The sequence below is a fragment of the Gossypium hirsutum genome, chromosome D05 (assembly GCF_007990345.1).
Source record: "Gossypium hirsutum isolate 1008001.06 chromosome D05, Gossypium_hirsutum_v2.1, whole genome shotgun sequence".
NCBI classification, from domain to species: domain Eukaryota; kingdom Viridiplantae; phylum Streptophyta; class Magnoliopsida; order Malvales; family Malvaceae; genus Gossypium; species Gossypium hirsutum.
The window spans coordinates 50520623-50545710 of NC_053441.1; the positions used below are offsets into that span (position 1 = coordinate 50520623).

The following is a 25088-nucleotide window of genomic DNA, read 5'->3' on the forward strand; positions in this document are numbered from 1 at the left end:
ATTGTAGCACTCGACTAGGAATTCTATTGATGAGATAGGTGACAGTAAGGATGGTTTCACCCCAGAAGTGTTTAAGTACATGATTAGTAAACATGAGTGATCTAGCTACCTAAAGTAAGTGTTTATTTTTTCTCTTAGCTATCACATTTTGTTGAGGGGTGTCAACACAAGAACTCACATGAATAATTCCTTGTGTTATGAAATGAATACCCAAGAATGATGTAAAATACTCCCTGCCATTATCAGTATTAAGAATCTAAATTTTGCCTTTGAACTGGGTGTGAATCATGGAATAAAATGACCTGAAGATTTCCCTAATTTCAGATTTTTCTTTCATAAGGAATACCTAAGTGGTTCTAGTATGATCGTCTATGAAAGATTTCTTCATTAATATTTTTCACTCGTGAGGGTCCCCAAATGTCACTATGAATTATAAAGAATGGATGTGAAAGCTTATATTGAATGCTAGGATAGGTTTTGCAAGTTGACATATTTCATAATGAAAAAATTTTGAATTTTTATTGATGAACAAATGAGGAAGCAATTTTAAAGGTATACAAAATTTGGGTGACCAAAGCGGGACTGCCATAACATGACTTGATTCTCATTTGAAACAGAAACATAATTAGAGAAAGAGTTAGAAACAGACTCGGAAACACAACTTGAATAAACTTGTCCATATAGTGGAGAGTTCCTTTTGAGCAAGTAGAGACCACCACACATTTCAACACTACCAATCACGTTCCCTGAATCCGTTGCCTGAATTTCACAAAGATTTGGATAAAATTTAGTCACACTGTTTAAGTCACAAGTGAGTTTACTAATAGAAATCAGATTGCAAACTAAGGAACATAAAGGACTGACGAGAGAATATGGTCCTTTGTCAATTTGATTGATTCAATTCCTGCCACTTTTGAGATTGATCTATCTGCTATTTGTACTGTAGAGGGGCTTGAATATGGATTGAACTTGTGGAAGACATTGATATCTTCGATCATGTGATCCGAAGCTTTAGAATCAACTATCCATGGTCTTAATTTTCTAGTTGTTGCAATATGAGCAGATGAAAATTTACCTTGATGTATTTTGATGATATTGGTTTAGAAATTTTCATAGTTTTTGGCTGAGGGATTTTTCTTGGGTCTGGAATTGACTTCTGAGGAGAAAATGGTTTGTGTATCCATGCCGTATTAAGCTTTAGAGCCTAGCTCTGATGTCATGAGAAATTTTGGTGAAGTAAAAAATTCTTATTTTATCAAGGAAATACAACCTAATGCTTATATTAGGATGACTAACATTTCAATCCATTATTTTAGGAAAGATAATAGGACAATCCCACAAAACTAGAAATCTTAATAAACTAGGAAAGCAACTAATTAGGAATCAATTAATGACTGATCTTATATTTCTTAGGAAACTAAATAATAAATCCTAATCTACAAGATTACAGCCTATGAGTAATTTCCTAATATAGACAAACTAATTTGGCTCCTTTCTACATATATTAATCATGCCCAACTTGTTACATGATAATCAATCCGGACCTTGTTAAAAGCTTTTGTGACTATATCACCTAATTGTTCTGTAGTTTTCACATAACCTGTAGTAATCAAACCCTGTTGAATCTTTTCACTAATGAAATGACAATCAATCTTAATATGTTTCGTTTGTTCATGAGATTGGATGGGAAGCAATATGAAGTGCAATATGAAGTGCAGCTTGATTATCACACCATAACTTTGAAGGTACTGAGACCTTAATTCCTACTTCATTGAGGAGCTAATATACCCACATGACTTCACACACAGACTTGGCTATAGCTCTGTATTCAGCTTTTGCATCCGATCGTGATACTACATTCTGTTTCTTACTCTTCTATGAAATCAAATTTCCCCCAAGAAACACACAATATCCTGAAGTAGATCTTCTATCTTCCTTACATCCTACCCAATTAGAATCTGAAAAACATTCGATCCTAGTATGACCATGATTTTCATATAGGATTCCACGTTCAGGAGCACCTTTTAAATAGTGCAGAACTTGTTCTACCGCCTTCCAATAATCAACAGTTTGTGATGACATATATTGATTCAGCACACTTAACGAATAAGCAATATCAGGATGTGTCACAGTAAGATAATTCAACTTTCCAATAAGTCTTCTGTACCTCTCAAGATATGCAAATAATTCACCTTCTTTGGTTAATTGTAAATTAGGAACATTGAAGTACTACATGGTTTAGCAGCCAATTTTCCCGACTCTGACAATAAATCAAGCACATACTTCCTTTGAGATAGGAAGATTCCTTTCTTACTCCCGCTAACTTCAACTCCCAAGAAATACTTTAACATCCCAAGTCTTTGGTATGAAATTGAGTATGAAGAAAGGACTTAAGAGATGAAATTCCTCTAGTGACTCTACTAGTGATTACAATATCATCCACATATACATCTAACAGTATAATGCCTATCTGACTTGCTCTTCTGCATCCCAAACTTCTCAACAGCCTGGTTAAATTTTCCAAATCAATCCCGAAGACTCTATTTCAAGTCATATAGGGATTTTTGCAGACAACATACTTTCCCATACTCCCCCCTGATCAACAAAACCAGGTGGTTGCTTCGTATATACCTCCTCCTGAAGATCACCATGAAGAAAGACATTTTTTTATGTCTAATTGTTGCAGAGGCCAGTCAGAAGTTGTTGCAAAGGGGATAAATAACCTGACAGAAACAAGTTTAGCAACAGGAGAAAATGTATCATGATAGTCCACTCCATAAGCCTGAGCATATCCTTTAGCAACAAGTCTAGCTTTTCATCGAGAAATGGAGTCATCATGATTAATTTTGACAGTAAATGCCCATTTACATCCAATAGATTGTTTACCAACAGGTACGGTAGCCAAAGTGCAGGTACCATTAACATCTAGAGCATTCATTTCCTCAATCATAGCATTATGCCATCTAGGATGATCTAATGTCTCTCGAACAGTTTTAGGTACAGAAACATTATCTATCTAAGAAAAGCACAAGAAGAGGAAGACAAATGATTGTAGGAAACAACTGAAGATATTAGATATGTACATGTATGTTTACCTTTTTCGAAGAGCAATAGGAAGATCAAGATCATTTGTGGTCGTCGGATCTGATGACAAAGATACTTGTTCATCAGGACATGATTCTAAAGACTTGAGAATCAAGTCAGAACTAAGCGGATGTGGGCGACACGAGTAGGTGCGTTTGATGGGAGGCTTAATTGGTGTAGAGGGAGGCGGACCCAAATTTGGTATGATATTATAGATTAACAAATCATCCTCTCCCTGACTCACAGTACTTGAAGATAATGGTGTTTGTTCCAAAAAACTAACATTGGCAGACACAAGATACTTACCAAGACTTGGACAATAACTACGATACCCTTTTTGTACATGGGAATATCTCCAAAACATACATTATAAGGACAATAACTACGATACCTTTTTTGTACATGGGAATATCCCCAAAACATACATTATAAGGACTTAGGATCAAGTTTTGTAACTTAAGGACGAACACCCCGAACAAAACAAGTATAACCGAATATCTTTGGTGCTATAAGAAACAATTGTTTATTTGGAAATAGAGTATGGAAAGGAGAATTACCAAACAAAACAGAGGAAGACATATGATTAATTAGAAAACAAGCAGTAGACACAACATCATCCCAGAAGCATTATGAACCTGCTCTGAAATAACAAAGCTCTTTCAAGAAGATGTTTCTTCTTTCTCTCAGCAGCCCCATTTTGAGAAAGGTGTCAACACAAGAAGTCTGATGGAGAATACCCTGCTCAAGCATGTATTTTTGAAAATTTCCATAAACATATTCTTTAGCATTATCGCTCCATAAAATTTGTACAGGTTTACCAAATTGGGTTTGAATTTCAGCACAAAAGGAAGAAAAATGAGAATAATTTTGAGCGATTTTTAATCAAATAAAGCCATGTCATTCTAAAATAGTCATCAACAAATGTAGCAAAATATCTGAAACCAGTTTTAGAGGTAACTGTATAAGGGTCCCAAACATCAGAATGTACAAAGAGAGCAGTGATTCACTTATTGACTCTAGAACTAAAACTAAGATGATGATGTTTAGCAAACTGACAAGACTAACACTCTAAAGAAGTAATGTTTGAAAACTGAGGACAAAGTAGAAAGTGAAGGAGGACCAATCGACAATGTTCTTCAAAAGGAGTGATTGTTCCAACACAGACTATAGACTCTGGTTTCTGGGCATCAAGAATGTAGAGACCATCAGACTCATGTCCCTTACCAATGATCTTCTTTGTCATGAGATCCTGAAATAAACAATAATCAGGAAAAAATAAGACACAACAATTAAGGGCACGATTAAGTTTGCTACCAGAAATCAGATTAAAAGATAGTTGTGGTAGACTCAGAACAGATGATAAATGGAGAGATGATGTGGGATTAGTGGTTCCAGACCCAATGACACTGGATATTAAACCATCGGCTAAGGTAACAAGAGTGATAGATTTATGTGGCTGAAAGTTAGAAAGTAAACTGGGATTACCTGTCATGTGATCCGTAGCACCAGAATTAATGGCCCATTTTGAAGAGGAGGAAACAAGACATGTATTGGGTTTACCTGACTCAACAAGGGCAGTAATGTAACCGGATGACTGTTTTACAGTTTCTGGAAGCTGAGTCAATCTGGCATACTCATCTGCAGGTATTGTAACAGACTTTTCAGAGGTCTTGGAACTAGATGCAAAATGAGCGCATTGAGCTTTCTGATACTGCAACTTCCTACAATCCGCTTGATATGACTTGGTTTATGATAGTAGTGACATACATTTCTCCTTGCTCCTGTTTACGAATTTCAGCATTCTTATCAGAGTTGTAGGATCCCAACCCCATGCTCTTATTGTTGTTACTACTCTTGTATTGTTGTCCGCCCGAGTCAGATGGGGTAGTGTGACTAATAAGAACACTGTTAGGCTGAGTAGATAGGAGAGGTAACGAATTCTCTGTATGGAGGACCCTTCGAAAAGCATCTTAAAGACTGGAAATTTCTGAAAGGATGTGAGATTTGGCAGTCTCAAATTCAGACGGAAGACTGGCTAGAAAACTCATTAACAGCCATCTTCTCTCACTGATTTCGTTGCACCTCTACATCGGTACTGAAAGGAAGCAGCATATGGAGCTCTTCATATATTTTCTTGAAGTCCTAGTTCATTAATTGTTTCACTGTCTTACAATGAGTAACACCTCACTATCAATAGAATTACGAATTTGTATATACAAACGAGCGTCTTCTCTTACCCAAGACAATCTAGACTAATCCGTAGGTGGATCATCAGTTAGATTACCATCAATAGAAATACTGAGCAGATATAATTCAATAGTATGGTTCCAATAAAAAAAATTAGTTCCATCTAATTTATGTTCCGTGAATTTTGAAACCACCAGAACTATATCAGAAACAATTTCAGTCTTTTTGTCAGACATAATTGCTAAAAAAATAACAGATTACCCATAAGAGAACTAAACATGTCATAGCCAAGTCCCACACATATATCGATATTGACCCAAAAACAAGTATGCAAATAGCGTCGAGAAACAGAGACGAGTCAAACACAGAACCGAACAGGCTCTGGTACCATGTAAATTTCAGAAGAAAAGAATGATTTTTTTTTTATTCATCAATCGTAAGTGTATATATAGCAGTATAGGAATCCTATAATAGGAAGTAAAGTATCCTATATATTTAACTTATAAATCAGGCTACATATCCCTACAAATCAGCCTATATACAATCCGTAACAAATATAATTATGTAATAAATATATTTACTAAAAATTTAATATAACTAACAAATGGGGTTTTAATTGAATGATGAAATATAACTGTCGAAAATTGTAGACACTTGGGTTTAAATCTTATTATGTGTTTTAATATTTTTATTTTTCTATATAAAAGATATGACTTGACAAAAATACCTTAAAATAATGTTGATATTTTATATAGTAAGGGTATTTTTATCATTACTTAACTGAGAAATCCAATGGTATTTTCTCTGTGTATTAGAAGATATAAGGAGAACAAGTGAAACTTCATTTCAATTGAATTCCAAGTTCTATTTATAAGAACTTTCTTTTTTGTTCATCTAAACACAACTATCTATTTAGATGTCTTTTTGGATAGTCACTCCTATTAACTCTTATTAATAGAGATAACTACAATTATTGCTTATTAGTCAAGAGATATAATTTTAATAATTATGATACTTAATTTGTCACTTCTCGCCATTGAGTCAATTCTTTAAAAATTATAAATAGTTTGAAAATATTCCGAAAGGCATGACTATCCAAAAAGATAATGTTTGAATATTAATTATTTTGGTTAATAACTAAGAGAGAGAATTTTTATGAACTACTCTTTTACTTGTAACTCTTGAAAGTCCAAATCGGTTGTCAAGGTTGTGTATAAATTATTGACTGAAAAATGATTGTTTTAAGTTGGAAGAAAGTGGAATCGAAGGAGGAAGAAAAATATATCTATGTATATGTCTCCTCCATCAAAGCATAGGTTTGCTTTGTCACATCAATTAAATCCTAAAAATTGAAGTGCGATAATCACAACTAGTTTCCATTAGATCAAAACCTGTCTAATTTGACAAAAAAAAATGGAGGTTCATTTGGTGCTAATAAAAGAAATGATTAAAATATCTGAAGTTTGTGTAATAGGGGAAAAAGTTCAATTGCATTGAAGTGTTTTAGCAAGTAAAATAGCCTAATATTGAGGATTGGATAATTTAAGACATGTTCCAATGAGGTTAGTTGGGGTTTGATTTTAATGGCAAAGTTGGTAATGCTGGACAACTCCACTCGATAACCTGCATTCTATTGTAAATGGTTTAATCCTATATTTCATTTTATAGCAACAGCTTGTGGACCGTGCAGTTGCACTGAAAATTCACCTGTAATGTGGATTGCTTATTTTTTGCATCATTGCTATCAATAGGCCTGCTCCTCCTTGGCTTTATCTGGCCTAACTTTTAACCGTTCAAGCTTCAATATTTTTATTTCCATGTAGCTCCCTGTAACATATATTACTCTTATTGTTTGCTTGAGCTTGGTAGCGTTATTCTCATTTTCAAAAGGTTGTTATAGTGCTTCTTCACAAAGCTCTTAAAATTTCCTTTCCTTATGAAACATTTTATACTTGTTTCATGTGTTGCTATGACTTTATTTTCTTGAAGTTCTTGTTTCTTGACACTTATTTCCGTTGTATAACCAGACCTAGGTATAGAGATGTGAGTCTCCAAAGACCCTCCAAATACATGGAAAGCATTCAGAAATTCAATATACTTATGTCTGACACATACCTGTATCTGACACTCAAACTCGTGTAACATAGCTTGTTCTAGTGGAGTTAGAGAAAGAATGTAGTCTCAACATCTAGCCATGTTTTTTTTTCTGTCCTAGACACAAGAGTTGCAGATTAGAAGGTGTTCGCCTTTACTAGAAAAGGCATCACTGCCAAGTAATGGTGCACCGCTCTCAGATGAATGGAAAGCAGTCCCAGACATTTGGAGGTCTTCAGCAGAAAAGTATGGTGATCAAGTAGCATTGGTGGATCCATATCATGATCCACCCTCTACCTTGACATATAAGCAGGTAAATTTTTGCTTCTACTTTTCTATAAGTTATTACAAAACTAATTAGAGTACACATTGAAGTAGAAAATGTGAAGCCCATTTATTAAATTAATATCTGAATACTTATTTCTTTCATAATTTCTTTGTATTTAATTATCCCAAATTGTATTTATCTAAAACAAGTTATTATATTTTTTCACTTGCCTATTTTCAACTCCTTCCGTATTGCAGTTGGAGCAGGAAATATTGGACTTTGCCGAAGGTTTAAGGGTTATTGGAGTAAAGCCAGAAGAGAAGTATGCACTTTTCGCTGATAATTCGTGCAGGTGGCTCGTTGCAGATCAAGGTGTGTATCGTTTTTAATTTTCCATTAACTTTCTGTTAACATTTCATTGCTAGTTTAAAATACATATATATTGTTAGTACAAATCTCCAGTGAAGAAAATCTCAAACACATGAACGAAACTCGAAAAGAAAAAGAAGAAATAGGATAAGGCTCCAAGGCGTGTATCAAGTCACTATCTTTAAGGTTATATTTGCCCCCATCTATCTTCGGTGTGCAAATCTGTTCCAAACAAATTAACCTCGAGGATACAATGAAGTCAATGACTATTTGCGTTTTGTATTGATGAAAATAGTCCTCTACGCACTAAGCAATGTATAACAAAAACTCAATTTCTACAAAGTATTTCTGCAGTAATACTTTATAGATTAATCTAATAATATTAGAAAATGAAGGAAGGAAAGAAAGAATATTAGAATTTGTTGGTGTGTTTTCCAAATGAAATTTCATTCCTATTTATAGGAATTTTCATGTCTCTTCATAGGGACATGTTTCATCAATAGTTGTCTTTCTGAATAATAATGTCTTTAAAATAAACACATAATTATTCATTTAATATTATAACTATTCAAATAATATTATTTAAATAGTTATAATTCTTTTTCAAAAAATTAAATAATATAATTTTTTAATTAATTACACCCATTCATTTATAGTTATTGGAACACTATAAATATTTAAAAATGTTCCAACAATCTCTCCCCATTTTTAAAATATTTTGGATTTTGATATTTTTGGAAATTAAATTGCATAAATGAAGGTATCTTACGATTGAGCCTTCACTTAGTGAAAACATGTTAAAGTTAATCGAAATTGTATGGTAGATTAAGCTTTGAACCAACTATTCCATTTGATTAACCGAACACATCTCACACAATGATTTCAACATCCGTCAATGCATAGTATCTAGGGACACTATTACGGCTATGTGTCTATGTCTTCTTTTAATGAGTGCTGTCAGAGCCAATCCCTTGAGCTTCTAGAAGCGGCCACACTTCCACTCACATAGGTAGATTCCATCAAGAGTGTTCCCGTAATTTTAGCACTCTAACATATTTATGTTATGGGTCCATTAAGAGTACATTACTCATTCTTCCCTTATCATTACGGGTACCTAACACTTTAATCTTAGGATGGATTTATTTATAGTGCTAACAGTCACATACTAATGAAGTACTTTGTCTCATTGAACTCAAGACTTGATGTTATACCAAGTGTTGAATTGAGTTTCCATCATGGGTGACTCTAATTAATGGGCTTGAGTTCCATCCCTTTTGAGGTCATTTTTCTGTATTTCTACCAAGACTTTTTGTCAAATGATCCGCTTAATTTTCACTTGACCTCACATAATTAATAGTGATCACTCCATCAGAGATTAATTATCGGACATAACTATGTCTCAATCCAATGTGGCTAGCCTTTCCATTATATATTTGACTATATGCCTTTGCTAGAGTAGCCTCACTATCACAATAGATAGAAATAGGTGAAATTGGCTTAGGCCATAAAGATACATTATAAAGCAAATTTCTTAACCATTTTGCTTCTTTAGATGCAACAGCTAATGCAATAAATTTTGCTGCAATGGTGAAATCAGTAATACATGTTTGTTTCTTGGAACTCTAAGAAATGACTCCTCTACCAAGAGTAAAGATCCATCCGCTAGTAGATGTATGATCTTCCAAACTTGTAATCCAACTAGCATCTGAATGCCCTTCTAAAACTGGAGGATATCCATTATAACACAATCCATTGTTAATAGTTTTCTTTAAGTACCTAAGTACTCTTTTCAAAGCTTACTAATGCAGACTACTTGGATTACTTGTGTACTTACTCAATTTTCCAACAGCATATGCAATATCTGGTCTTGTACAAGTCATTATGTACATAAGACAATCGTTTAGACTTGCATATTCTAATTGATCAATTTTCCTACCAGCATTAGATACTAACTTTATTTGAGGATCCATGGGTGTAGGCGCTGGTATATAGCTGAAAAGATTAAACTTTTTAAGCATATTTTCAATGTAATGTGATTGTGATAAAGCTATAGTGCTTTCATCTCATGTTATTTTAATCCCAAGAACAACATTTGCTACACTCATATCCTTCATAGCAAAGTTGTTTGACAAGAATTTCTTTGTGTTTTCTATTTGTTCCAAATACGTGCCAAAAATGAGCATGTTATCTACATATAAGCAAATTATGACACCTTTTCCATTTTCAAATTTGCTATATATGCACTTATCGATTTAATTTATTTTATAGCAATTAGCTAAAACAACCTTGTCAAACTTTTGGTGCCACTGTTTTGGTGCTTGTTTAAGCCCATATAAAGATTTAACAAGCTTACATACCTTATGCTTTTGTCCTGGAACAACATATACTTCCAGTTGCTCCATGTACACTTCTTCCAATTCACCATTTAAAAATGCAGTTTTAACATCAATTTGGTGAACAACCAAATTATATATAGAGGTAAGGGATATTAAAAGTCTAATTGTAGCAATTCTTGCTACTGGAGCATAGATATCAAAGTAATCAATACATTGTTTTTGTGTAAAACCCTTAGCTACCAACATTACTTTAAATTTATCAATGGTTCCATCGATCTTTATTTTTTTTTGAAGATCCATTTACAATTTATTGGTTTTGAACCTGGTGGAAGATCAACTAAGATTCAAGTTTGATTTCTCATTATTGAATCAATCTCATCATTTATTACTTCTTTCCAAAAAGTAGAGTCTTGATATTTCATTGCCTCTTTAAATGTAATAGGATTAGATTCTGTATTATAACAATAAGGTATCTTATTGTATATACTTTCACGTTTTCCTTCTACAAGAAACATAATGAAATCTGGTTCAAAATCTTTAACCTTTTTAATCTTCTTACTTCTTAATTCTTGACAAGATTCATTATTTTTATCAATTTGTTTCAATAGAATCTTATTCTCATTTGAAGAATGAATCAATTGTTGTGACTGTAATTGTCTTGATATATAATTAAATCTATTTTCATCAAAAATAACATCTCTTGATTCAATAACAGTATTAATTGAAATTGAATCATTTGGTTTAATTACCATGAACCTATATGCCTTGCTATTATGTGCATAACTTATAAATATGCATTCAATTTCTCTTTCACCTAACTTTTTACGTTTAGGTGTTGGAATTTTGACAATAGCTCTACAACTCCAAACCTTCAAATAATTAAGGTTATGTTTCCTTTTCTTCCATTGTTCATAAAGAGTTATTTTAGTTTCCTTATTAAGAACTCTATTCAATATATGACAAGTTGTTAGAACAACTTCTCCCCAAAAACCTTGTTCAAGACCTGAATATGATAACATTGAATTTACCATTTCAGTCAAGACTCTATTTTTCCTTTCAGCTACACCATTTTGTTGTGGTGTGTAAGGGGCTGAAACTTGATAGACAATTCCAGTGGATTCAAAATAACTTGGATTATAGTATTCTCCACCTCTATCCGATCTTAAGCATTTGATAAATGATTCATACTAAAGTTCAACTTCAGATTTATAAACTTCAAATTTATCAAACGTTTCATCTTTTGAATGTAATAAATATACATAACAATATTTAGAACAATCATCAATAAAAGTAACAAAATATTTCTTTCTACCTAATGTAGGAGTATTATGCATGTCACATAAATTACTATGTATCAAATCAAACAATTTTTTTTCCTTTCAACCTTAGGGAAAGTGATTCTTGTAATTTTAGCCAACATACATGTATTGCATTTTTCAATATTAAAAACAAGAATTAAATCTAATTTATACATGTCATTCAATTTTCTATAATTAAAATGACCCAATCTATAATGCCACAAACAAAAAGATTCAACCATATAAGCAGAAATAGTATTTTTATTCTTATTAATAATATTGAGCTTGAACATACTCTCATACAAAAAAGTTTGTCTATTATGAAGGATACAACAATCATTTCATCCATTTTCATATCATATTGTTTGAATTGATTCAACATTTTTTCAATATCACAGAATTGTTCCATGACAGAACGACCATCAACCATTTGATAATTATTGAAACGACTGACAATAAATTTCTTGTAACATCTTCGGTCATGTATCTTGTCTCCAATTTGTCCCATAATTCTTTAGCGATGACCTCATTTTGGTAGGTGTCGAATAAACCATCAGATAAACCATTCAATATGTGGCCCATACACATGTAATCATCATTGTCCCATTTTTGTCGTCCTCGGGTTGCAGCAATAGATTCATTATTATTCTCTTCAGGTCTTGGAGTATCCAAAACATAAGCAATCTTCAAAGTTGATAATAAGAAGTGCATCTTTTTCTACCATAATCGAAAATTGCCACCATCAAACCAATCAAGTTTGACAAAGTTGGCAGCCAACTCCCTTAGTGTTCGACTTTCATGTGTTGTGATACTCATCATGAGATATAACCTTAAAATTGTTAGTACAAATCTCCAGTGAAGAAAATCTCGAACACACAAATGAAACTCAAACAGAAAAAGAAGAAATAGGATAAGGCTCCAAGGGGTGTATCAAGTCATTATCTTTAAGGTTATATTCGCCCCCACCTATCTTCGGTGTGCAAATGAGTTCCAAGTAAATTAAACTCGAGGATACAATGAAGCCAATGACTATTTGCGTTTTGCACTGACGAGAATAGTCTACTACGCATTGAGCAATGTATAAAAAAAACTCAATTTCTACAAAGTATTTCTGCAGTAATACTTTATAGATTAATCTAATAATATTAGAAAATGAAGGAAGGAAAGAAAGAATATTAGAATTTGTTGGTGTGTTTTCCAAATGAAATTTCATTCCTATTTATAGAAATTTTCATGTCTCTTCATAGGGACATGTTTCATCAATAGTTGTCTTTCTGAATAATAACGTCTTTAAAATAAACACATAATTATTCATTTAATATTATAACTATTCAAATAATATTATTTAAATAGTTATAATTCTTTTTCAAAAAATTAAATAATATAATTTTTGATTAATTACACCCATTTATTTATAGTTATTGGAACACTATAAGTATTTGAAATGTTCCAACATATATTCTTGTTATGGATTTCTATTTTATAGGTTTATATGGGACTTGGGCTTTTTGGATAGTCTCCTCTATTTTCTTTGGACCAGAGGCACTTAATTCTGTTTCTCTAGAATTAATAACGGATGAATATATTATGTTCTATATAAACAAGAAAGACCTAGCACACAGATTGGGAGAAAAGTTGAATAACTTCCTCTTGAATTGATTACTTAAAACATGAGCATTTTGATTCTAGTCAATAACTATGCACGACTTTTAAAGCTCATGCAGCCATGTTTACATGCATTCTCTCTATAGTAAGAACAAGCTATGTATCTTCTATTTCATTTCTAGATGCGCCACTTCCAACTCATTGAGAACCCAATTCACTTGTTCACCTGATTTTAAACTCTTATCTATTTTTAGAACCGGATGACTTATGGTTGAGCCTTATTGCCACATTTTATTCAGTTTTCTCTGGCATACTTGTTTCATACTGAAATACTGAGTTCACGTAAGAGTTGTTGAAACATTTTTGTCACGTAAGAGTTGTTGAAACATTTTTGTTGAACTTCCATGCTTTAGATTATACCCATTGATGGCGTTCGTCTGGTTTTATGAATTTACTTTTTCTTGTTGGCAGTAAAGGTTGCGCCTGTAGACAGCAGGCCTCTTCCTTTTTAAGCCTAGAAACTTACTGTGTTTTTATTGTGAAAGTAGTGAGGCTATTCATTATTATATCTTTAAATTGATATAATATTAGTATCTGGTGTAGGAACACTTTATCTTTACTCCGTTACAGCCTTATTAGTTGTTGAATTTATGAAAATCTGAAATAATTTTGCTGCTTTATTTTGGCCTAGGTATAATGGCAACAGGAGCTATTAATGTTGTCAGAGGGTCAAGATCAGCTGTGAAAGAGCTTTTACATATATACAATCATTCAGAAAGGTTTGGGGAATAAGTGCTCTTGTAATATACTTCAATTTTTTCTTTTCTGGTGGTTTTTTTTTTCAAAAATAAAAGATTTTTCATGTTTGAAATTGACTCTAGTTTTGTAGCTTTTTAAGCAAAAGATGTCCTGAAATAATGCATGCGATGTCTTTGTATACTTGCTATTGTTGTTTATTGGCGCATTTGAGTATCGATTTGCACTTTAGTTTACGTCAGCATGCATGTCTCCAAGCTATGTTACTTGGATTCAGGTGTGTGTGTCATTTACAAGTATTTGCTTGATACAAGTATGGTCATTTTTTTTCTTAGTTTCTCCATGGTTTTGGAGGGTCCTTGGAAGTCCTATCTCTATATGCAACTGTCAGGCACAAGTGTTGGACATGGATATTTTAAGAAAAATTAAGAGTGAAACAACATAGGCTCCTTGGGTTTTCCTCCTGTGGGATTTACCCCTTCATCAAGCATAATTAATTCTAATGATTAGTAATATTATCTACTGCTAAATTGATAGTTCAAAAATAATCTGCACATAATCATGTTTTCATGAAGTAATCATTATTCAAGAAGGGTTGATAATTGTTGTTCACAATGTATAGAACACATGGAAACTCACATGAACCTCATGTCTTGGGGTTAGCCCAAGTTCCTAATTTCTGAGATATAAATGCTTCTTCGGGTTTCATTATCAGAGCTATGCTGCCTTCCTTGTGATTAGTAGTACAGAAATTGCTGATTTTATGTTATTGTAATGGCAGTGTTGGGCTGCTTATTGACAATCCAGAATTTTTCAATCGTCTTGCTGGGAAATTTTGTTCCAATGCAAGTATGAGATTTATTGTTCTACTTTGGGGGGAGAAATCACGCCTGGCCAACAATGAAACACTAGGTGTACCTGTATTCAGTTATAAGGAGATGGTGAAGTTAGGAAGGGAAAACCGTGCTGCCCTTATCGATTCTCTTGATGCTAGTAAGTTTGACTACATTTTCTTGCAGAATCAAATTCTCTTTTTGTGATTACTTGCCATATTGCTTTGGCTCTACATTTTATTTTTTCTGAAATTTCATCGAGTCCTAAATAGCCTCTTCATACATGATGATACTAGAGTGGTTGTTTGCATGTTGCTTCTTATTTAACTATGCACTTCGTACAACTTGTCTAAATCATATGGTGTTACTACGAGTTCCCATTTCCTTGATAGAATTATAGCAGTTGGATAACTTTGATTTCAGGAAAAGGTTACAGATATGAAGTGATTGGCTCAGATGATATTGCTACACTTGTATATACGAGTGGAACCACTGGTAACCCAAAAGGCGTTATGCTTTCACATAAAAACTTATTGCACCAGGTAACTTCTTAATAAATTGAAGTATTTTAGTTTTCAAGAGTTTCATAAGAAAAGTGTGAAGTAATGTCTTGCTTAACTTAATCTACTGTGTAATATTGTTTGTTGTGTGTTTCATTTTCCAGATAGAAAATTTGGGGGTTCTTGGACCTGCTAAAGCGGGGGATAGATTTCTAAGCATGCTTCCTACTTGGCACACATATGAGCGGGCTTGTGAGTATTTCATATTTACGCGTGGAATTGAGCAAGTATATACAACTGTGAGAACTTTGAAGGTATTGTTTATTTTAGGTTTACATTCTTTAAATTTATATAGAATAAATTGATAAATATGAACCACTTTGACTTATCTGGTACCATGTTCACTGGTACATTCAATGATTCTCTTCTTTGCTTAATTGTTAGTTTATTACTGATTTAAATATGTTGATTATGTATATTTTTATTTTGTTTTGTAGGATGATTTGAGAAATTATAAGCCAGATTATATGATTTCAGTACCTTTAGTGTATGAAACACTCTATAGGTATGTCCTTTACTTGGGACATCGATGACCTTAATTAATTAGCTTCGTTTGGAATGTTTATCTTTGCAACAACTATATATTACTATTATATTTGTCTGTGCAGGCAATTGAGTTCTCTTTAATAAACAAAAAGGAAAAAAAAGTTAATTGTTTATGTTGCATTGCATCCATATGTCCTGTAATTTAATGTGTTCCATCAGTTTTCGGTCATGTTGCATTCCTAATGAATATTATAAATTATATTGTGGTATAATCGTTCTGTGGAATTTGTATAGTCAGATCAAAACTTCCAAGTAATCACCCGTAAAAAAAAAAAAAAGCTAACATGGAGAGAAAAATGTGAGGTAGGTGAGGTAGATGGTTTTAATGGGATCATTGATAATGTTATGGGAAGGGTTCATGAAATAATTTTTCCACAAGAATGGGATCTTGAATAGGGGTGCAAATAAGTCGAGTTGAGCTGAAGTTTTTAGAAGCTCAATCTTGAGCGCAACTTGAACTTTGAAGATTAAAGCTGTGCTTGAGTTTGATTGAGTTTCATTTTTCAAAAACTTGAGTTGAATTCAAGATAAAGACTGAACTGCTCAAGCTCACTTGATTTTGCTTGTTTACCTAGTAAAAAATGAGCTTGATTCCCATGCTCAACTTAAAATTTACTTATTTTTGCTTAAGCTTGAGTTTAAATTGAAAATTTTCAATATTAACTAAAAATAAAAGGTTCGATTAGTCTCACAAATTGCTTGAGTTGAACATTTGGGTATTGAAGTTCAACTCGCTTGATAGCTCAAGCTTGAGCTCAACTTAACTATGACTGATTTGAGTTTTTTTTTTCCTCTTTGCCAAATCCGAGTAAGGCTATCAAGCTTGAGTTCAACTTGACAATGACTGAATTGATTTGAGTTTTACTTGTAGCGGAATCCAAGTGACTTATGGGCACATGTATCTTACCCGTAGTATTGATGTTCATTTTTTAGATACGAGAGTTACACGTTTGTAATTTTAGATTAATTCTAGATGGTTGGGCCATGCATGATTAGTTGATTAAAGACTTTACCTACTCTGATGAATCAAAATAATTTTCTTTTGTGATAAATGTTCTCTCTCTCATTCTGTATGTTGGATTGATCTTCATGTTTAAATTATCCAAATTAAATGCTAATTATACTGCTATGGCAGATCTCTGGTTAAACTTATTGTGTAGAGAAACTATTCGATTCTAAATGCTGCTTTTAAAATATTTTTGGATTACCTTGCAGTGGAATTCAAAAGCAGATATCTTCAAGCCCCAATGCTATTAAATTAATAGTATTTTCATTCATAAGGATCAGCTTGGCATACACGGAGTTGAAGAGAATTTATGAGGTTATGGCAATTTTTGTGAAACTAAAGTTGAATTCTGCAGATTCCTTGTTAATGTTTTATGTTCTTATGCACTCTCCCGTGGCATAAATTCATTCTTTAATGCCCTAAAACTTGAGATAAATGGGGATTAGATGCCAGTTTAACCTGATACCCATATTTCTTTTATGGATATAATGCCTAAAGTTCAACTAAGACTGCAGACTTTCTTAAACTTAACTTACGACCCGTTTTGAAAAGACCACATAACTTAATTTCAAGTGAAATTCTTTAAGCAATTGTGTCTTTGTATAAATTGTTAAAATTCTGTTAAATGTACAATCAGGGTTAAACATGGTTCTGCTTATCAGGGAATTCGTTTGACAGTGGGGTTATGCTGATAACGCTTTCTGCAGAATATGATGACTAGTCTAGCAGCCTGTGGAATCGACCAAACTGAATAAAGCAAATTAAAAACCATCATCCTGTGTTGCTTTGATTTTCATTTTTCTTGAGGTATCTGTGTTCAACGCATTCTTGGACGTGGGTATAGCATATGACCCTCCAAATAAATGAAAATATTATGTTACTCGGACTTGGGTGTAAGTGTTGGACATAGGCATCTGACTTGGGTATTTTCAGTTTTTTCTAGGATTGCATGTATTTGGAGGACTCTTGGAGGACCATATCTCGATGCCCATGTCCGAGCATGTGTTGGAGATGAATTCAGACACAGTAGTTATTTAGGCAAAATGAAGAGTTGGGTTAATATGGTGAAAAACTTGCCAAAAAAAAGTCAAACATACCCATATAAGATGCATGCCTCTACTCACACCCACTTGAGTCCAAGTAACATATCTATAATCTATTTGCCCCTTGCTTTGGATGTCACATGTATTGAGTGTTGGTGCACTTATATGGTCCTCTGACTGTCTTTTTCGCTCCAAACTATCAAACTGGATGAATTCTAATGTTTGTTTGTCAGTTGTTTCAACTCAGTTTTGCCCTTTGATTTTTATTTGATCAACAGGGACTATGCCTAACAAGAAATCCGGAGGAACCTTCGCATATTGTATTCATGTTCGACTACTTATGGTCTAAAACTATTGCTACAATATTGTGGCCTTTGCATGTCTTAGCAACAAAGTTTGTCTACAAAAAAATCCGCTCTGCTATTGGGATACAAAAGGTTTGATCTATTAGCTACATAAACTAGTTGTTGAAAATTTTTGTTCCAGCTTCAGAGTGAACTCTATTTATCAACCAATAAAATCTGTATGTATCGTCTATGTTTTGCCACTCTTTCATTTTTCTTTTCTTGAAGTACTTGGGTCTGACACTTGTGTTTCACATATCACTGGTCGTTGTTTGGGGATATTACCCGACCCTTCAAATATATGGAAAAGCATATGCAAAATTAAACATATCAATGTTGCTTACATACCCTTATTTGACACTTACACCCGTGTCATATAACGTAGTGTATTGCAATTGAAAAAAAAGAAACGTTACAAAGGAGAAAAAGAAGAGGAATCCATATTATTATTTTTCCTTTTATGTGCAAAGTTCCTTGTTGGTATGTTCCTATAAGTTTTCTTCGTTCAGCATTTCTAGTATTTCTGTTCTGGGTTTTATTGATTATTTTCAATCATCCTCTAGACTGCCAAAAGCGGAGGTGGAAGTTTGGCAACACATATTGAAAAGTTTTATGAGGTTAGATGCTAATATGTTTTTAGTTTTCAAATGAAAAGGTTACCAGTCAATTTATCTCTTATTTTATGGAGGCTCGTACGTGCAGGCAATTGGTCTGGAAGTGCAGAATGGATATGGTTTAACAGAAACATCCCCTTGCATTGCTGGTCGACGACCTTATTATAATGTAAGACAGCTCTAGGTCTTTCTATTATAATATTTAACTGAAACTATTCTCTTTCTTCCATGCTACCTCTGATAGAACATGTAATTTCTCCTAAGCAATGCGAATAAATTCTTAAAAAGAGAACTAATAGTTATATAGCAGTAATCTCTGTTGCTCCTACCCTTATTTTTTCTTGAAGTACACGTGTCTGACGCTTAGACAAACTTGGATACAGGGATATGTCCCTACAAAAACATTCCAAATACACGGAAAAGCTTAAAAAAATTGAACACACGTACATTGGATACATATCCGTATATAAGGCTCGCACCTGACTGCAAGTAACTAGCTAGAAATCTACTTTTTTAAATACAGGATATTGGGGAAAACTATGTTTGAGATCATTTGAAAAGTAAACTTGTTATGCTGGTACTATCATTTCTTGCTAAGTTCCTTAGGATCAAATGATCTATGTCTGTGCTTTGGTATTAAAGTCTATGTATGTGCTTTGGTATTAAAGTCTTAGTTGTTTCTTTTTTTGGTTAAGTGGATTTCAAAGAGGTAGCCTTAATTTTTTCCGGAACCCAGAATTGCTGGAATTTTTTATTATGTTCAAACGAATGGTGGCAAAATCAGCTCATGGAATCATTAAAATGGTGACTGCATGTGTCACGAGGCTAGACCTTTTGTCTCGCAATCCGTGCGGTCTTAGGCGATCCGTTCGTCCAAACTTGCCCAAGTCAGCCTTAACTCAAGTGAGGATTCTTTTAAAATTCCTCCAAGGCACCAAATTGAAGAGCGGAAGCGATTTATGCCAAAAGAAGAACAACAAAGAACAACAGAAAGAATGCTCGCAAAGTGTTTGAGTAAATGCTCTCTATTTCTCTTATTCATAAAGAATAATGAAACAATGAAGAGTGAGTACAACTGAGGGGAGGCTCTCTATTTATAGTTGAGCTCCCCCAAAATCGACGGTCAAGATACATTTACATCGACGGATGAGATTTAACCATATCCCTTAATTTTAGGGATTTACAAGATAAGCCTTATCAAATCAAATCTATTCTTTACACGATATGATTCCTTCTATCTTCTAAGATTAGTTACCATATTAGCCTAAGTTGCCATCTCTTCATTATCGGGCCAACTGACAGGCTTGTCCAATAGTTCTTTGAATCGGGCCAGTTCTCGTAGGCTAAATGATCCCCGTGACCATCGCACCAAATGCATCCAATGGAGGTCTATTGCTTAGATGGGGATCATTTGGCCAACGAGAATTGGCCCGATTCAAAGAGCTATTGGACAAGTCTGTTAGATTGAAGCCTAGTTAGCCCGATAATAGAAATAGAGGGCATTTATTCAAACACTTTGCGAACGTTCTTTCTGTTGTTCTTTGTTGTTCTTCTTTTGGCATAAATCGCTTCCGCTCTTCAATTTGGTGCCTTGGAGGAGTTCTAAAAGAATCCTCACTTAAGTTAAGGCTGACTTGGGCGAGTTTGGACGAACGGATCGCCTAAGGCCGCACGGTTTGCGAGACGAAAGGTCTAGCCCCGTGTCAAGTGGTATCCGAGCCAAGGTTTGAACCAAGTAATATTTGAGTTGTTGGTTCAAAGGCACCGTTGGGATGTCGAAAGAAGAGTTCGAACAAAGGTGGGCGAGGAAGTCTTTGAGGGGGACATTATCAACAGTAGAGGAACGTGTGGGTAAACTCGAGGAATCCTTGGAGGATGTAAAGGAGGCACTCGATGGGGTCGAGGATTGCATAGCAAACTGGAAGGAGCAGTCCAGAGATTATGTAAAGATGTCTCTTGATTCGACCATGGACAAGGTAAACGAGTTGTTTAATTCACACAGAGATAAGCTGTCGGAAAGGAATGATGCTCTCGAGGCCATGATGATGGCCTTGAAGGAGGAAACAATGGCCACGACGAGGGCTTTGAGCACAAGAATAGAGGAGCTCGAAGGACAGCTGGTCTTGTGTCGAGCAGTCGTGGGAAAAGGAGTGGCAAATGCAGCACTCAGTAACGAAGATGTCCCGAAGCCGAAAGAGTTTGTGGGGACAAGGTCTGCATGCGATGTGGACAATTTCTTGTGGAGGATGGAAAACTACTTCCGTGCCAAAGGCATTATGGATGATACGGTTAAGGTAAACATTGCTTCAATGTTTCTTACTGACATTGCGCTTTTATGGTGGCGAGGTAGGACCACAGATAAAAGGCAAGGTGAGATTGGGACGTGGCAAGAGTTCCAATGCGAATTGAAGAGACAATTTGACCCAAAATTTGTCGAGGAAGAAGCTCGGGCAAAGTTGAAAGGGATAACGCAACAGGGCACAGTGGGGGAGTATGTTCGAGAGTTCAAGGAACTCATGCTCCAAGTTTCAGAGGTGACCGAAAGAGAGGCATTGCTTGCTTTTCAGAATGGTTTGAAGCCGTTGGTCAGACAGGAGGTGGAACAAAGAGGTGTCCAAAAGTTGTCGGAAGCCATGACGGTAGTTGAATCCGTGGTCAAGCTTGGTCTAGGGAAAGACAAGCTTGGGTCTTCTAAGTCCGAGGAAAGGGGCATATGTAAAATGGATCACAAGGAAGATATTGTTGATGACAATGGCAACGGCGACAATGGTGGTAATGGGAAATCACGAGTTGGGAAGAAGAAACCCAAGAGGAAAAGGGACAAGCTGAAATGTTTTCTTTGCGACGGTCCACACATGTTAAAGAAATGTCCGAAAAAGTCTGCGCTTAAGGAGAAGCCGGTGGGTAAGGCCTTGGTACTTGGTTCGAGCATAAGGGGTGTCGAAGCTAAGGAGGCCAAAAGCAAGAAGAAGCTAGTGGAGTGCTTCTTATGTCATGATCCGCATAGGTTGCAAAGTGTCCGAGGAAGTCTGTCATCGAGGGGAACGATGGAGCAGACAAGGAGCCCAAGAAGCTTGGTTCGAGCAAGGGAAAAGCCGAAGGTAAGAGGGCAAAGAGGAGCAAAAAGAAGCGAGTAAAGTTCTTCTTGTGCCGTGGTCCGCATGAGTTGCGGAACTGTCCAAAGCAAGCCGGAGTCAAAAGAAAGGCAACGTCTGAGCTTGGTGAGTCATCAGAGGGGCTTCCACCCAAAGAGGAGGTGAGTTTGTCATCGGACTTAGAGGAAAGAGTTGCGATGAAAACAGTGAAGCTGGGACCAATGAGGCTCAAGTTGAGTGAGGCGGTAGAGTTGGCCGAGTCATCGACTAGGCTTCCACCTATGAGAGAGGTGGGTGGTGCATCGGACTTTAGGGAAAAAGAAGTGATGCATGTGGGAGACCAGAGTAAATGCGAAGGTACATTCCGAACACTTTGATAGTGTTTTGCATTCTAACTTGTTGACTTGGCAAGAACGTAAGAGCCCTTTAGAAGTTCTTGAGCAAAGAGGTCGAGAGACTGTGGGCAAAGCGAAGCCAAGTGTTGTGAATCAAGAGGATTCTGTTCGAGTAAAGTTAGAATGTGGATAAGAGAGTGACATAACTTCTTGTCATCGAGATGTACAAACGAGTAGGACGGTTCGAGTGAAGAAGCGATGGAAGCCGAAGCAAAAGTCCCGAAGGAAGAGAAAGGCTAAAGCGTCGAGACGAGACCGAGGCGAATCAAGTCAGTGCCATTCGAAAGTTGCAACGAGGACGTTGCGAGAATGGGTGGGGGAGAATGTCACGGCCCGCAGTTCAAAGCCCGTGACCATCGCACCAAATGCATCCAATGGAGGTCTATTGTTTAGATGGAGATCATTTGGCCTACGAGAACTGGCCCGATTCAAAGAGCTATTGGACAAGCCTGTTAGATTGAAGCCTAGTTGGCCCGATAATGAAGAGATGACAACTTAGGCTAATATAGTAACTAATCTTAGAAGATAGAGGGAATCATATCTTGTAAAGATTAGATTAGATTTGATAAGGTTTATCTTGTAAATCCCTAAAATTAAGGGATATGGTTAAATCTCATCCGTCGATGTAAACGTATTTTTACCGTCGGTTTTGGGAGAGCTCAACTATAAATAGAGAGCCTCCTCCTCAGTTGTACTCATTCCATTCATTGTTTCATTATTCTTTGTGAATAAGAGAAATAGAGGGCATTTACTCAAACACTTTGCGAGCGTTCTTTCTGTTGTTCTTTATTGTTCTTCTTTTGGCATAAATCGCTTCCGCTCTTCAATTTGGTTCATTGGAGGAGTTCTAAAAGAATCCTCACTTGAGTTAAGGTTGGCTTGGGCGAGTTTGGACGAACGAATCGCTTAAAGCTGCACGGTTTGCGAGACAAAAGGTCTAGCCCTGTGTCACATGCACGTACTTTAAATCTTTGATAATTCTTTACCTCACTTGATGAAAATGAATGGGACTATTGTTTTATATATACATTATTTATGTTGCACTGCCTCTCCTTTTTCTCGGGATATTTGTGTCCCACATTTATCAAATATGACATTGGAGGTATGTCCTCTAAAAACCCTCCAAATACATGGAATAACTCCAAAAATAGTCAACATGCCTGTATTGGGAACATATGGTGTCCAATGCTCAAACTTGCATCCGAGTAACTTTGCGTTTTATCGATCAAAGAATTTGATCAGATTGATATTCTTGAAATAGGTTGAAAATCTAGATTTAGCTGGTGCAACCACTATGAAGTTTGTCGGCCTAGCAATAACCGTCTAGGTGTTGGTCAAACCATGTTAAAGACATGCTTGCTAAATATTGAAGTAATGAGAGGCTCATGAGATGACTTCACTTGATTTATTGATAGAAGAAACGAGATAAAGATAGTTACATAAAAATTTAAATTACTAATTTATTTGAATATTGCATTATTAGGCCCTGCAAGGTTGATGATTGGTAGAGCAACAATCTTGGATTGACAATGACATTAAAAAACACGAACAGTTGGTGTAAAAAAGGTGGATATTGGAATTGAGGATGTTGTAATGACAAACTCTTGTGAGTTACGGCAGTGTAAAACCGAATCCAAAGATGTGGTTTGACATCTATTAGGCAAGCCCCTCAACTGACTACTAAGATAATTGGGCGCGAATCTCGCCTCTTTGAACTAAGAAATAGAAGTCGGTGATTTACTAGTATTAATGAAAACTGATTGCTTGACTTTGGTGAATAAGAGTTGATGTTATTTCAGCTGAAAAAGATAAATAGTTGGAGTTATATAAAGATCCAAGAATATGCTTGTCTGAGCGAAAGGGTTAAAAAAAGGACATATAGACCAAGATCGAAAACCATGTTGTTAGATAAAAGGCTAGAAGTAATGAGAGACTTCCGAAATGACTCCACTTGATTTATTTATAGAAACTTTTATTTGTAGAGGTAAAGATAATTACATAAAAATTAAAATTATTAAATTATTTGAATGTTTTAAATCTAAGATATTAAGTGTATTTTATTGGGTTCACTGTCTTATTTTTACTACGTTTTCCTTTTACCTTTTTTTCATCTTTTTTCAATCTTACTCGGTTCTTTTCTTTGGTATAAATTGTGCTGACCTTAAGAAAGAGTGTCCTATCATATGACGATCTCTCATGTTTGACTTTTGAAGGTTCTTGGTTCTGTTGGGCATCCAATTCCACTCACAGAATTCAAAGTTGTAGATTCCGAAACTGGTGAAATCCTCCCACCTGGCTCCAAGGGCATTATAAAGGTCAGGGGACCGCCAGTGATGAAAGGTTACTATAAGGTAGTATTATATTGAAGTATGCTTATTGAAAATGTTGTCAAATGTTCATATATTGTGCATTTCTTACAACATGTAGCCTGAGCTAGTAACCTTTAATTAATTATTTTGATAAAGAGAAGGAACATTACATAAAGAAACTTTAGGCATATAAGAAATTAGTGAAATAAAAATGGGATTAATTATATTTTGCACACCCGAAGTATACTTGAATGTTTGATTCCAAAAGTTTAAAAAATCGCAATAAGATATGCAAACTTTGCTTCGGTTAAATAGCTTGCACCTAAGGATAACTCCATTAGTCAAA

The 25088-nt window shown here is 35.0% G+C and overlaps 1 protein-coding gene, 1 long non-coding RNA gene and 1 pseudogene across 3 annotated transcripts in view; 1 reads left to right on the forward strand and 2 right to left on the reverse strand.

Moving 5' to 3' along the window:
- The window catches only part of LOC107903886 (probable acyl-activating enzyme 16, chloroplastic), a 35456-nt gene that overhangs the window by 6183 nt on the left and 4185 nt on the right, over positions 1–25088 (forward strand). Inside the window, exons 2-13 of one of the 2 annotated variants that reach the window (XM_016830066.2) lie at positions 7487–7678; positions 7891–8005; positions 13933–14020; positions 14779–14990; positions 15254–15372; positions 15495–15644; positions 15828–15895; positions 17152–17257; positions 18264–18422; positions 18893–18946; positions 19032–19112; positions 24647–24784. In XM_016830066.2, coding sequence (XP_016685555.1) covers positions 7487–7678; positions 7891–8005; positions 13933–14020; positions 14779–14990; positions 15254–15372; positions 15495–15644; positions 15828–15895; positions 17152–17257; positions 18264–18422; positions 18893–18946; positions 19032–19112; positions 24647–24784 — 1482 coding nt within the window. The remainder of the gene's footprint in view (positions 1–7486; positions 7679–7890; positions 8006–13932; positions 14021–14778; positions 14991–15253; positions 15373–15494; positions 15645–15827; positions 15896–17151; positions 17258–18263; positions 18423–18892; positions 18947–19031; positions 19113–24646; positions 24785–25088) is intronic. The other variant, XM_041092613.1, reaches the window with a different exon arrangement.
- On the reverse strand, positions 498–1026 carry LOC121217051 (uncharacterized). Its single transcript, XR_005913260.1, has 2 exons — positions 865–1026; positions 498–759 (listed from the first exon to the last, which is right to left on the reverse strand). It is a non-coding gene; the product is annotated as an uncharacterized lncRNA (long non-coding RNA).
- LOC121217050 (uncharacterized) lies at positions 4456–7292 on the reverse strand (annotated as a pseudogene).